The sequence below is a fragment of the Lepidochelys olivacea genome, assembly GCF_965140295.1.
Source record: "Lepidochelys olivacea isolate rLepOli2 genome assembly, chromosome: 3".
Classification (NCBI taxonomy): domain Eukaryota; kingdom Metazoa; phylum Chordata; order Testudines; family Cheloniidae; genus Lepidochelys; species Lepidochelys olivacea.
This window is the reverse complement of record NC_140413.1, coordinates 109752587-109768464: the sequence shown is the minus strand read 5'-3', so window position 1 is coordinate 109768464 and position 15878 is coordinate 109752587. Positions and strand designations below refer to the sequence as shown.

General features: G+C 38.3%; 1 protein-coding gene across 4 annotated transcripts in view; it reads right to left on the bottom strand.

The window, feature by feature from the left end:
* Positions 1-15878, bottom strand: part of PHACTR2 (phosphatase and actin regulator 2) — a gene marked incomplete at its 3' end in the record, with an annotated part of 217026 nt that overhangs the window by 159650 nt on the left and 41498 nt on the right. The window contains exon 1 of one of the 4 annotated variants that reach the window (XM_084625140.1): positions 11311-11387. The exons of the other annotated variants lie outside the window; for them this stretch is intronic. Coding sequence (XP_084481266.1) covers positions 11311-11323 — 13 coding nt within the window. The 5' untranslated portion in view covers positions 11324-11387. Of the gene's footprint in view, positions 1-11310; positions 11388-15878 lie in introns of those variants that run through there. 4 annotated transcript variants of the gene reach the window in all.

Genomic DNA, 15878 nt, shown 5'->3' with positions numbered 1-15878 from the left:
CGTACTCTTCAGAAACTGCAGTGTGCAATCAGTTTAAGATGATGCAATTTCATGCTGATCTGTTTTCCCTTCCTGTGTGCATTAAAAAAAATAAAGCAATATTTATTGGTGGGCACTTCCTAAAATTATTAGGAGACAGTTATATAGCATCTTTCATGCCAATGCACCTTACAAGTTAATTATATGTTGTATTATATATGTCCAGAGATATTTATTGCTTGTGTGCGTTTTTAAAATGCATCAGCAAAAACTGATCCATACACATCTGCATAATTTAAAACTTACATGTATAGGTTTTAGAGCTGGTCAAAAGCTGCTCAAAAACAGAGACATGAAGGGCCTAATCCTGTATGGTACCAAAGTACCAAGTGTTGCTTTGAGATGCTGAGTGCCTTCAGCTCCTACTCACTTCAGGGACAAAACCAGGGAATTTGAAGGTTACTTACCATCCTTACTGTATGATACTGCTCTAGTTATTTCACAATGTCTCAATTTAAGGACAGCACACTGGCCCTAATTTTAAATTGCTTGGTTTTTGACAGTTTGCGTCAGAGCATTAATGTTAAAAAAAAAACTGTTTAACTTCCTTCATGAAAGCTTGCTGATCATGTAATGCTTGACAAAGCAGAATAGCTCCATTAGAATTATGATTTATTGTAAATATGGAAGTATTAAGCATGACTATTATGGATCTTAAAATTGCACGGGAAAATCCATTGAATAACAAATTATGTGAGCTGTCATATTTATTAAAGCTCAATAACTATCATATGCATTTCTTTTTAAAATGCCAAAAGCAATTAAACCACACCACATCTGCTTGCCAAATTTCATTTGAAATTAGACAGGCCAGTGCAGTATGTCACTTATTTTAATATTAAAAAATAGAAACAAAGAAAAGAGGTAGGAGAAAAAGGAAGAGTATCCAACAAAGTCAACTACATACAAAGTAGCCAAGACAGACAAAAGCAAATAAATATTACACATGGAATTATTAGGTCTCCAACAAAGTTCACATTGCATACTAAATAGCATTCACACAGGCTTCATGCATTAGCAATCATTTTTCATTTGAAGTTAAGGCGCTGATTCAGCAAAGCATCTAAGCACATGACTAACCTTAAGCATGCGATTAAGTGTTTTACTGAATTGGGCTCTAAATGAGTAAAGGCCAATGCTGGAGCAACATCTCCATTCCTCAGATTTGATATAATCAAATATTTTAATTTCTTCAAGTCTCAAAGCTGGTTTCCACACAAGAATTTATATCCAAACATCAGAATCAAGCTCCAGGGAGGAAGTTACACGGTGCCTGTGAGTAAGTGGTAGATTTGAGCTGGAACAAATCCAGATTGTGACTTTAACTGTGGAAGTACTAGCTGCTGCCATGTTTGTGTCTGAGTTGCACTGTGCAAGGGTTCTCAAACTTTCTGGACCATTTCATAAACTGTATCCACCTCCCTTTTATGATGGTAGAATATGCCCTGTGGATATTGCTACACAAAGACATGAATTTAAAAAAGATTTACTACATAGCAAATCAGGAAATAAGTGGAGAAGTTACAGGTGTGTTGGTATTAGGCAAAAAAATATGCAGCCCAGTTCAACTCAGACTCTTATTGGCAAGTAGACAAAAGCATTCATGTTGGCCTTTATCTTTTGTTAATCAGATTCCATCAGGTCCACAACAACTTATCTTGCTTGGACCAAACATTCCTTGGCAGCCCAGACTTCCCATTGGAGGGGCTGCTATGCTTAAAATAATTCATTCTGGCTTTCAAATTTTTGCAGTCTTCCTGTGAGAAGATCCTCACTCTGCTAGTGCCACTGTTATGTTGGATCATATTAAAGAACTTCTGTATTAAAATCACAAATGAGTTTGATTCCTTATAGTTTAAATTCCGGGGTATTGCTAATTAAGAGGTCTCTTGGGTTTTGGTACTGTTTCTCCCCTCTCTGTGTGAAACTTGCAAGCTGCTGATTGTGTTAGTACATCCTAAGACAGAGTCTGTTCTCAAAGCAATACTTTGTAACTACTCACACAGAAAGAAACTCAAAGCGATACTTTGTAACAATAGAAACAGCACCCAGAGACTCCCTGCCCTTTTGTTGTATTCCTCTCGCTTTGTTAACAATTGTGATTAAAATGGAGATAGAGGATGTATGTCGATGGATGCTTGGTGTAGATAATAACTGAATGATCAGGGAGGTGCCAGCCTAAGAATCCGGTGTCCATCGGCCGAAGAAGACGTCCAGTGGAAATAACCAGAGGACCCCCGGAGGGCAGACTGGAATCCACCAACAGCCTCAAGGATGGGAGAACCGAAGAACAAGATAACATCTAGCACCACAGAGCCGTCAGGAATGTGCCATCTGCTGATTGATTCAGCAACAGCATGATGAAGCAATTGCCATAGACTGGCATAGGAATAAATTCCTATAAAAATGGACTCTAGAAACTGAGAACTTTGGGGTCTGATTCTGCAAACCAACTTCCAGGAGCGTCAGATGAGCATCTGACAAGGCCCTGCTCCCTCCTCATGTCCAGGCCACCTGGCCAGTGGCTTGGCACGAGCAACTCTAAGGCTGGTAACTATGATGCCAACCTTGCAGAACCTCTGTGTGTGTGTGTGAGAATAAATATGAAATTGAATGGAATGTTATAGCTATAATTGCTTACTATGATTCTTTCTGTATTCACAATAAATGTGGCATTTTGCCTTTTCCTCTTTAATAAGATCCTGCTGGTTTTTATTTTATTGGTATACCACCACCCTCACAAGGTTCTTGGAGAGGGCAGCTTTGTGCTGGTTTCTACCAATGGTAGTTTCCATCCACCAGCAACTGTAGAAGACATCTGGCATCTTATGGTGGTGGTACTGTAGAACCTGCCAGTTTTAACTAGAGATGGTTATCCATTATCTAGCCCTTGTGCTTCCTGTGACCCTATGGCATTCTCATACTACCCAAAATATTGTCTATATACTCATGTAATGTCAAACTTACCACCTTCCTTGGGTTTGGCTTTACTGGGCACTCAGATAATTAAAAAGATTATTAACCTCAGTCTAAGCATTCTCTCCAAGCCTGGCAGTTTAAGTTTTTCTGCAGAACCTCTTTTTTGGTCCCTAGTTCCTTCTCATGCTCATTTCTTACATCCTGGTAAGTTACCAAGCCACACCTGCCCCAAAGTCAGTAGAAGTGACTCCGCAGTTTTATGCAAGGTTCTAGGATGGTGGGTCAAGAGAATATTCCTGCATCCCTATACTATTTTATATTCAACTCCAATTACACTTTAAGAAAAAGTCTCATAAAAAGTTATATATGCAAGTATAGCTAAAAAGAACAAACCCATTAACAAACTGAGAAATTCTTGTGTAAAATTCCACTTTTACACCCCACAGCACGCCGAGGCAAGTAACACCATGATCATCAGACTTTCCTAAAAGATTCACAGCTATACAATGACAAAAACAACTATATGTTGGAGTCTCACTATCAGCTACCTTCTCTTTGGTCACATGATTTTGTTTCTTCCCCTACGGCTAACTTCCTGCCTCCACAATTTCCTGCCTTGAAATGCCCCAGAGTATGATCCAGTTTTCTTGAAGGAAGATTTTGGGCTGATGCTACTTTTAGTATATTCTCTTCCGTCCTGTACCTAAAGTGCTGCGCTCCAACTTCAGTGGTTGCTAGAAATTTAAAGGGAAGAATAAATGTAGAGGGTTTACTTTTTTTTTGCTATTCCCATACATAAAACCAAAACACAACACAAAAGGGAAGTTGTGATCATTATACAGAAAAAACAAAACAACCAGGCAGTTACAGTCACCTGCCATCTTGGGACACTGCACACTTCCATCTGGTTTTTAAAGCATGGCTTCAGCCCCCTTGTGGCTATCATTTTCCATCTTAGCATGTTTGTGAGTTTCTGGTCAGAAAATGAAATGAGAGCACTTCTCAGGTCACCATTTACAACATGTCACCTCTTTGTACTAGTCAGGGCTGATGGTTCCTGTAGCTCTCAATACTGTGCTGCAGGTACTAGGGCAGTAGCTTGCAACACAATGCTGTGGGCTTGTACCAAAACAATGCTGCAGCCTCCCAGCCATGCGCCAATAGCTCTTTCATAGAATGCATGTGTGTGCAGTGGAACGAGTTCTTCCTGGTGCATTTTCTCACAGTCCATTAAAAGCAACCAAGGGAAGGAGCAGGTTTAAGGGAATTAAGGGAAGGACCTCAGCATGACCACTGACAACTGAGTCTCGACCTTAGGTAGCTTTATCAGGTAGGGGCACACTTCCCAAAGACAACTGAGCTGGTTGATGGGCTAGGAATCAAGTTCTCTTGGCCTGGTGTCTGGAGACACTGTTGTAATTGCTTCAGGAAGGTTTAGTAAACAGGCAGAATGGTCAGGCCACTGGACTGAGTCCCAGGAGAGATCAGGTCTGCCCCTGACCTGCTGGGTGACTTCAGGCAAGTTACATCACCTGTTTCCCCTCCCAGTTTTTGGATGAAATCTTAGCCCCAGTGAAATCAATGTCAAAACATCCAATGACTTCAGTGAAACCAGAGTTCCACCTTTTATCAGTCTTGTCCTAGATCTAGACGGTCTCTTACTATGCATTTGTACAGTGCCTAGCAAAATGGGGCCCTTATTTCTGTTGGGGCCTCTAGGTGGTTCAGGAATACAAACAGTAAAAACACAAACACCAAAAATTTTGCCTGGTGGGTGAGTTCAGCAGTTTAAGAACTGGGGCTGCAAAAACAATTTTTCCTCGCATTTGAAACATATATGCTATTTAAATACATGGTCTTCCTTTACCCTCATTCTTGTGACACTAGGCAGAAGGTGATTAGCAAGGCAACAGGAAAGAAGGGAAAAATGTATTTAAAACATGATTGCACAGTGATAATTCAAGGTGAACATCAACCAAAGAACTATGAAGAGAGTACAGCAAAGAAGCAAATTGTAATCGGTTAAAACAGTATTTCCCCCCATATCGATTCAGTGCACAGCATTACTTTACATACAAGCAGACTGAGCAACTGTCCTCTCTTAACATGTTCTACTCTTTGATTAAAGATACAAGCAAGGAAAAAAGGATGTAACAGTCAAAACAATGGCTGGACAGTAGTGAGAAATTGCATAACATCATCTTCCTGGATGAAGAAAAGTGGATGTGGATTACCATGGTAATAGGCGTTTCTGGAACACCTGTATTTAGCACCTGAAGCCACAAAGTTACCTGTCTGGGAGCCATTTCAACAATGGAGAATGGCCCCATGCTTATTTTGGAAGATGCAGCACGGCTTTATATACTGCCCATTAAGTCTTATAGTAGTACTTGTTTTACATCTGTGCAACTACTGTACTGTCATTTCAGGTGACATGGACCAAAAATCCCTTTTGTTTTAAAGCAGAGTGCTGGAAGAAGAGGTACCATTCCTGAAGAAGTTTACTCCTCCCAGATGTTTTTCCAGTGTGATGGTTTCCTGTACATTCTGTTCCAGTTTCTTTGTAAAGGGCTATATAAACAAGTATTATTCTAATCAAAATACAATAAATGAGAGATTTAAATTTTCTTGCAGTGACCCAACTATGGGAGCTGCTTTCACCGAGAACCATGACTGCAAACAGCTCCTACTGATGTATTTTGTTACAAATTAAAATATACAGAATATAAGAAGGTTGATCATTGCTTTGCAATTTGCTGTCTACTTACAATCTCTTTTTTGATCTACAGGTCACCGGATATGAACCCAATAGAGCTAGTGTGGCATCATCATAGCCCCATTATATATAGGAAGAGGCTAAAGTCAGCAAAAAAGGGTGAACTGAAGGTCATTCAGAGAACATCTCCACACTGTTGAAAAATGTAAGAGACACAGAAGTCATCTGGCCATATCAGAGAGAAAAGGAGTTGCCAGCAGAATTTCAATTGAGACAATGTATTTTGTTATAACATGAAAGCTAGTCATCCCACTCCATACCCATGCATTCTATGCAAATCTCAACTTTCGTAAGGCATTTTCGTAAGGCACTGTCTCACATGACCTTCTCGAACAAAACTAGAGAAATACAACTGGTTGGAAAACTGTACTCAAAGAGTAGTTTATCAATGGTTCAGTCAAGCTGGAAGGCCATATCATGGGGGGTCCCACAGAGATCTGTCCTGGGTCCAGTTCTATTCAATATTTTCATAAATTATTTAGATAATGGCATAGAGAGTACACGTATAAAGTCTGCGGCTGATACCAAGCTGGGAGGAATTGCAGCACTTTGGAGGACAGGATTAGAAATCAAAATGATCTTGACAAACTGGAGAAATAGTCTGAAATAAATAGGATGAAATTCAATTAGGATAAATGCGAAATTCTATACTTAGGACAGAATAATCAATTGCACAAATACAAAATGGGAAATGATCGACTAGGAAGGAGTACTGCAAAAAGGGATCTGGGGGGTTGTAGTGGATTAGAAACTAAATATGAATCAACAATATAATATGGTTGTAAAAAAAGAAAACATCACTTTGGGATGTATTAGCAGAAGTGTTGTAAGCAAGACAAGAAGTAAATTTTCCGCTCTACTCAGCACTGATAAGGCCTCAGCTGGAGTACTGTGTCTAGTTCTGGGCATCACACTTCAGGAAAGAGGTGGACAAACTGGAGAAAGTCCAGAAGAGAGCAACAGAATGATTAAAGGTCTAGAAAACGTGACCTATGAGGAAAGGTTGAAAAATTGGGTTTGTTCAGCCTGGAGAAGAGTGAGGGGGTACAGGAAAACTATCTTCAAGTATGTAAAAGGTTATTATAAAGAGGAGGGCAATAAATTGTTCTCTTTAACCACCGAGGACAGGATAAGAAGTAACAGGCTTAAATAGTAACAGGGGAGATTTAGGCTAAACATTAGGAAAAACTTCCTAACCATAAGGGTAGTTAAGGAACAAATACCAAGGGAGGTTGCGGAACCTTCATCATTGGAGGTTTAGAAGAGCAGGTTGGACAAACACCTGTCGGGTGTTGGTCTAGAATCTAGATAACATTTAGTCCTGCCTCAGTGCTGGGGACTGGATTAGATGACCTATCAAGGTCCCTTCCAGTTCTACATTTCTATGATTCTGTGGTTCCAATTTGAAGCACTGACAGGATATTAGAATAAAGCCTTGGATATCCAAGAATCTCAAAACCTATATGACAGGCAAGTATTATTCTAATCTTACAAATTGGTAAACTGAGCCATAGAAAGACTGAAAAGAGGCACTTGCACCCAGGGTCAAACAGGGAGCTGGTGGCAAATACAGGAACAGAATCTGAGTTCCATTGCTTTAACCACCTAAATGCACATCTTCCTTAAATCTTAAATAAAATGTATACTTTTATGTTAACATATAACATCCTATATTTAATGTAGAAATATTGCTTGAGTTTGAGGCATTCAGTTACATGTGAAAGATTTATACGATCTGAAGAGAAACCAGAGCTTAATAATGATAAAGTATCAGTTTAGGGGCCAGGTCCTGACCAGGTCAGGATTTGGCCCCAGTTGTATACTTCATATTGACTTTGTGGAAAATAAATTAACAAACGCATCAAAAGCAAAATGAATTATGTTTGGCAAATTTCTACTCTACTCTCAGCCTTCCTCTTTACAGTAGGGGGTATATTGGAAAAATAGATTAAAATTAATGCTTTAAACCAAGTCTGCAACACTATTTCAGGATTTCCATAAATAGTCATTAAAGATCACTATTCTACAAGAACTTTAAAATGTTTACCGCTGGTGAAATATTGAATCTCATGTTCAGTTAGACAGTCCTCAAAAATGATATGGCATTCAGTGTACATGTCTTGTATTTCCTTTAAAAGAAACAATTTAATGCAAGGCAGGGCCCCTCTGTTGGAGCTACCCACACAGTGGCACTATGTAGTCACTCATCCCAATATAAATACCTCAAGAACTTTCAACATTTCTGGCTAAAGTGGCAGCCAACAGTCTAATGCAAGTGAGAATATTGCTTGAGTGCTACTTGTCTGCTTTGCTGTAGGGTTCCTATCCAGGAATAATAAAACCGTTTAACACCTGCAGGAGAAGAGATAAGGCTGGTCTTACATATTTTTAAAGAAAGTCCAAGAATTACTGTGTTTCCTCAGCCTCTCTCCTCCTGCTATCACATTACTCCTGCTGTTTTTATAACCTCCCCATTAGTCTACTGTCAGTTTTTTCTCTGTAAGTCGTCCATCTTTTTATTTCTTTAAAATGTGCTTTATTGCCACCATTCCTGACCCCAGCCACCAAGTAAGCAACACAGGCGCCATGATGGCTACAGTTTACATGCCCTAGGATTGGCTGCGGGAAGGGAGAAGAGAGATAGCTATTATGTCGCCTTTTCAAACATATACATGGGTAGCTGTAATTCAAAAGAAAACACCACTGAATGCCTCCAGCTATAACTACAGAAACAACTATTACCACCAAAACAGGTGCCAAACATTGCTGGAACTACCCTGACACTCCATACACTATTTAATGAATATTTGATTGTTATTCCAGGAAAGGCTTTTAAAAGACTACAGAAGACAACAATTATGCAGAGCGGTCTCACTAACAGAGCAAGAATGTAAGCTCTAACATGAAACTGAAAGATGGACACTTTTCACAAGAGCATTGTTTCTTAAATCTACAACATAGGATGGACTGAAACAGCAAAGAGTGCATACAGCTGACCCAAAGACAACAGTGGCCATCTTCAAAACCAGATTTGCCTAGCACATTATTCTCGTGTTAGCACACTGTTTGACTGATAAATTACAGAGCTATATGTCTGTTATGCAGAGCAGTAGTTGGAACAATTATCCATAGTCTGACTCTGAAAGGCTATTTGGCAGAAGGATGAATTTGATAACAAAAGGCCTGATTCACTGACGTTGATAACCAAATTGGTATTTCCAGCACTCAATGGTTAAAACCAGCAGCTGTGCATAAGACTCTATAATTCTATAATGCCAGAAATAGCATCGACTCAGGAAATATTCAGGCAGGTACCCAATGTGTCTCTATCATTATCTTGTTTATATATAAAATGAAAAACTACCAAAGTACAAGTTAATTAGGCATTTTAGTTTACAGATATTTTAGACCTTACAGTTGTATCAGCAATTATACTCAGAAGTTAAATACGAATTCTGAGATATAGGCTGAAGGGGGTTTTCAAAAGGACACCCAAATCTTGTTGGCAATAAGCACTGGGTGCACAGCTCTTTTGGCGCCTTTGAAAGCTATTATACATTTACATCTTCAAGCAGACACATATTCCTGGAAAAGGTCCCTAGTTCACAAGTGTAACTGAAGCTCATTTAAGGCTCAGTTCTACACAACTGAAGTCAATGAGAGTTTTGCTATTGACTGCAATGGAAGCAGAATTAAGGCCTTACCCATTACAGTGAGGCTCTTCACAATATTTTGTTTGATGTTTTTATCTAATTCTTAATTCACCATTCAAAGGTACAAACATACAGTTTATCTGTCTACATTTCTGAAAGAGAGAGATTACCAGTCATGTTTTTGGGGATTGTTGATGATATCAGCAATATGGAACATACGGACACTGGCTGGTTAAAGTTATGCAGAGAGCAATGTCCTATTTATTTTTAAATTCCAAAATGCTGCTGGTTGCAAAGCAATGAGGAATCAGAATTTGAAAACTTCCTAAGGCAAAAAGGAAACAATACAGGAAAAATTGTTTTGATGGTTTTCAGATATTAGCCTTTCTCCTCTGCCCCATACTTAAAATAAGTATGAATCATTCTAGAAAAGGCTCTTACAGATAGATTAAAGTGATAGCTCTGTCAGGATTTCAATAATAATGATTGTTGATAGTGGAGAGTTTAAGAGCAGGAGGAATTAGCAGTTTATGGTATCTCTCACCTACAGGCATTTTATACTGTAATAAGGGAATCCTCTCACCTGACTGGAAAACTCTGCCTAGTCATGGAATATCAAGCATGTGTCATTGTCTTTTATTCCAGATCTATTGAGTATACTTAAAAAGACAGCCAACATGGGGAGTGCAAAGAGTGCCCCCAAATCTCTCTTCTATCTTATTTCATAAAAGCTAATGTTAAACTTGCACCACATCAGTTTAGGAATTCACTGGTACTATAACTGACCATACATTGTCAGTAGTACTAACACCTTAATCTCTGGTAGTATTTTCTGTTTATCTTAAGAACAGGATTTCACAGAAATCAAAGCAAGATTTTCTAACCTGCTTATCCACAAAATCAATCAAGGTACATGAGAGATGGATTTGGCCACTACAGCTTAAAGGCACAAACAAAAGCACACTCTTATTATAAAAATAAAATATAGGAGCATCATCTTGTAGCATCTTCTTTCAATTGTACTATATAAAAGGGTGTATATACACAGTATATAGCGAGTCATCTTTTTAAGTACTGAGCAAACCAAATGATTTAAACCAGGTGCAATGGCAATGAATCCACAGATAATTCTGTACCTTACTTTATTTTTTGCTGGTACAATAAAAACAATGAGCAACAGACATGTGCAAGTTGCATTGCAGTTAAAGCAATATGTGAAATGTTCATCACAAAGAGTTGTCTTTTTGCACTGATCTATATAACCATCAAAAAGTGAAATGCAAATACTGTATTTGTAAGAATAAGTAAAGCTATTATTATGTTTACCTCCTTAGAAACCCTGAGATGCATTATTTGGCATTAAAATGCATGCTCTAAAGATGAAACATCAAAGGAAATAGAAAAAAGTGCAAATATATTCAATGTTTTATCTTCTAATTGGTTAGAAAGCACAGTGCTTTTACATAAAAGAAAAACATCTTAAAATAAATACATGTGATGAGTATGAATGTTAATGCTCTTTGCTCTTTCAGTTTGCTCTGTTAATTACTTATACAGACCTTTCGCCATCTGTCTGATATTTTTCAAGTTAACTGTATACATTTTTCCCTCCTCTACTGTGATATAAAGAGATCAAAGTCCACACTTCCTGCAGACAGATTCTGAAATACTGAAGTCCTTAAAAGATAAATTTTCAATTACAGTTTATATTCACATTTCCAAAACCCCCAAACTTCAGCAGACTATTAAAGGGTTAAATGAGTATGTCACATTTTACACAATAGAAATTCAGTTTAATAAACATGTAATTTTTAATAGCAGAACTGCAAATAGCAGAATAGCAAACATCCTACAGCAAATGAGACAGGATACAAATGAAGCCTTAGATCAGCTAAGAATTAAGATCTGTTTTCTTTCACTTACCAGCATTATCCATTTTTTCTGCACCCGCCTGCTTCAAGAAGCAGAGTTCTATAGAAAAGCAGCCGGTGCTGCTCTTTTTCTCTCTAATGAAGCTCACTGCCCTTCTCCTGATTATTAGACCTTGCTGGCAGTCAGAGCATACTTCATGCACTGACTGCAGTAGACACCACCAGGAAATTTATATCTCCAAGGATGACAAACAGCCATTAGCTCCATTATAGGCTGATTAAGACTATGTGAGCCTATCAAGTGGATACTTGAATCCCCCCAGGATTTTCACCTCTCCTGGGGAGAAAACAAAAAACCCCCTCCAACTATGGAATATTGAATACACATTTTTGCAAAGTAGAAGAAATGTTGTTTTAATGAGGAAGTGTTAAAAGGTGGGGAGGCAAAACTCTAAAGAAAAAGATGTAGATAACAGAGTGCAATGAGCCTACATTATAAATGGCAAAAGTTTTGATTCTGGGAGGGGGGAGGATGGGGAAAGGCAGTCTTTTTCCTCAGGTGTTTTAGCTTTGAGAAAAATGTATCACTAAAAGATGTTACATTTGCTGCAGTCATTAACTCTGGCTGTGCATTAAATCTTACAACTTCTATGTCTGATGTTCCATATTGTTTACCAGAAATGCATTTATAGCTGTATCAATAGGCATATGCAAACAAGCAATTCATCCATTTGAGACATTAATTATTATACTACCGTTTGCAGACTAAAAGTAACTAAAGGGTCAGATCCTATTAGTCAAGGGTATAACTGTCATTAGATGCCAGCAGAATCAGGCCCAACAAAAACTGATTGTCATAGGTAGAAATGAAAAGCCAACTACAGACATTTCTGCTAGACTTTCCATACCATCTGAGATTCTGATGCCCAAGATTTTTCCATGATCATGTAAAATAATTTTAGTGGAATTGGATTTTTAAACATTTCCCTTTTCTATATTATCAGTTCTCTTACAAATAATACATATTTTTTATGTTCACACAAAGATATTTCTCCTGCCAGCTAAGGTTGAATTGATTCAATATGGGGATAGGCCTCAGGGGCTGGCTACTATTCCCAACTCTTCCACAGACCCGCCATCTGACTGGAGGGAAGGAACAACCTTTACCTCAGTTTCCTCATTTGTATGAGGGAGATAATCCTACTTACTCACTTTTGTGAAGTTCATTAGAGTCCTATATGAAAAGATACTGCTATCTAGTCATGAAACTACATAAATGCCACACAGTATTATTTTTTCTCCTAGTTTCTCTTTCATTTAAATAATTCTGTGTGCTACCAGAATCCTCAGCAGTATTGTAAAGAAAACGGAATGTTTTTATATTTTTTACTGATATAAGATTCTGCTGACCACCAATGAGTGTATTATAGGAGCAGCAATATACATCTCTGTAATTATTCCCCCCCCCCCCCCCCGGCCTCCCGCCTTTTTAAATACAAAAATGCTTAGAGCCCTGATCTATTTGAACTGATTGGGGGTGGGGAGAGAGAATCAACTGCTGAGAGTGAATGTCATCAGCAAAAATGGAGAGTATCTAGGGCATGTTGGTTACATCCTGTATTGTAGAAAGGAAAAGCTTGGAGGGCTAAGGAGAGGCAAAAGATTAGAAATATGTCACACTTTATACTGAAGTTCTATTTATAAATTGTTTATAAAGAGCCTATCAATGACAGATGTCATAAGCATGTTGCAGTAGTATGTGTGATAGAAGGTGAAAAACACATCAGTACAAGGTGTTATATACCATTATAAGCCATGGTAGTAAGCAACCTATTCACCTGTTGGACTCTATAATAATCACTAACAAATGATTAACCAAGTAATAACTTATTGAGTATTTATAAATGAATCCTTAACAGAAAGTGTGAATCTCCTCTTCTAGGCCAAAGTAGAAAAGAACTTCTAGAGAAGAAAAAATAAAAGTTACAGAACCAGAGAAGGTACATATGTTGATTAGCATATGCTGCTACATGTTACTTCTTAATGAAAACCCATGAGCAGATGCAACTATTACATTACAGCATCAGGGCGACATCTCACTTATGGTTTGGCTGCCAAAACTACTAAGCTTTAACTATCAATTTTAACTTTAATTTTCTACTGACATCTCTATTGTTGGTTGAAAAGTGTAAAAAGTGGTATTTTTTTCAAAATTTTCCCAAATTTTGAAACCCCAGAATTATGAAATTTGAAAAACTTTCAGCAAGCTCTACTGAATTTCATTCCTTTTTTTGCTTTACTTTAAAATAAATAATAATTATTAATAATAATAATAATAATAATAATAATTTGAAATTAGGGATAAAATAAATCCACTTTTTTTTCATTCAAGCAAATAACAAACAGTACTACAGTGGTATGACAAACACTGAATCCAAACCCTTGTTGTCTGTGAGGCCACACTACAGTGTTAAGATTTGGTCAGTAAATAGGGCTTCTTAATCCAGTGATGATCTGTACACGCGCCTTTAGTAGGAGAGAAAGACACAAAATGATTAAAGGGGATGCTGTGATTCTTTTCAGAATTTTCTCAGCTACTTCACTTACTTTGATTTAACTTATTTTGCTCTTCTTCATCATAGCTGATGAAAAGCACTATATAAGTGCCAGATATAATTATTTAGTATGGGTCTGACACTGTACCCATTGAAATCGATAGCAAAGCACTCACTGATTTCAACAAGGGCAGGATCAGTCCTGAAACTTAATGCTGTGAATTGTACCACTGTAGTCACTGAGCCGCAAGGTGGTCCAGTGGAGTCCTGGGCTCACATCCCTGTTCCACCACAGATTCCCTGTGTGACCTCAGGCAAATCCCTCAGCCTCTCTGTGCCTCAGTTCCCCATCTGTGAAATGGGGATAATAAGCACTTCCCTATGTTGCAGGGGTCCTGTGAGGATAAATACATTAAAAACTGTGCCCAGGAACTACGGTGATGAGGGCCATAATATAGACAGATAATCAAAGCTATGATTTATGATCATAAACATGACACCCAGAGGTAAGTATTTTGCAGAATAGGACCCTAAATCTCAAACCTGCAATGTATAATGTGTAGGTGGGCTGCTGCGCCTATGTGGAGTCCCAGTAAAGTCAAGTGGGCCCAGTTCACCCAAGTATTGCACATTGTGGGCTTGGGAACTAAGTGAGTAAACAGAGGGAAAGGGGTAAATAAACCACAGCTCCCACTAAAAGTTAAGACTGAATAATTGAACCCAAATAATCAATTACAGCTTCAGCAAGTATAACCAATAATGAAAAATAAGCCTAAACACACATGTAGAAAATGTAAACAATGACTCAGTGTAAATATATTATAAAGGATTTGATATTTTAAAAACAATTTCTGGTAAAGTACAGCACTTCATTTCACTGTTTCTGTTTCTTCCCAAGCAGAAGCTTTAATGTAAATGTCTCTGGGAGAAGCTGTATTTGGTTTTAGATGCTGTGGGGTTTTTAGCTAACCTCAAAGTTCTAAATATACAATTTCAAGTAATTCTGTAAAGCATCTTTCAATTCCCAGGATAGTTTTTGTGATCGCATGGGAATTGTGGTGTTCCATAAAACATATTCATTCTAAGGAATTTTCCTTCCCTTCCCTGCCAGAGATGGCATGATTCCACGGATAAAAGGATGCTCTGAAAACACAGGAATCAGAACAGTCTTCCTGTGTCATCACCTTTGGGTAAATCATTTAACCTTCTGTGCCTCACTTTCTCTGCCTGTAAAATGGGGATAGCCACTTACCTCACAATGATATTTTGAGTCTTAATTAATGTTTATAAATCACATTGACATCCTTGAATGGTAATATCTATATAAATGCAAGGTTGTTATTAATAATTTCCCCTATCATCTTCTGTATTCACAAGGCCTTATGTGTATGAAAGCCATTCCTTCTGGGCTCATTCTTGCAAGAGGCTGGTCGCTCTGGCCCAATCCAGTGAAGTACTTAAGCAAGTGTTTAACTAGAAGTGCACGAGTAGTCCCAATGGGTAAAGCTAAACACATATTTAAGTGCTTCACTGGATCAGGCTTGAGAGCTCAGCATTTTTTCCCTTAAACCTCTGCAACAGCTACCCATGTCACAGCACAACACAAGGGAAGCAGGGCTGCTACTCTCCACATTATACTGGTGGCTGGCTAAGGGGCAGCACAACAATGTGCTGATCTTTGCTTTGGGCTAAGCCACGAATCAGCCTGAAATGATTATTTATATAATGCTGTAAGCACACAGGATGCTTTGCAGTACATAATGTGCTAAACAGAGAACAGAGTCCTTGCAAGAAAGTGTTTAATCTAAAAGCATGAACAAGTACACAGGGCCTGATTCTGCTCTCTCATTGGAGGACCAGCAGTAACACCACTGAAGTCAACAGATTTAGAAAGATGTAAAGATGACTTGAAAAGAAAACTGAACCCATTTAGCAATGTGTGGTGTTTGTAGGTTGGAAGCTTCACAGAACAGAAGGATTTTCAGAGGAACAGGAAAGGGCTTGGCATATGTTAAAACCGGGGGACTGTCAAAATGGAGAAGGTGGCAAGAAAGATGGCATGAAG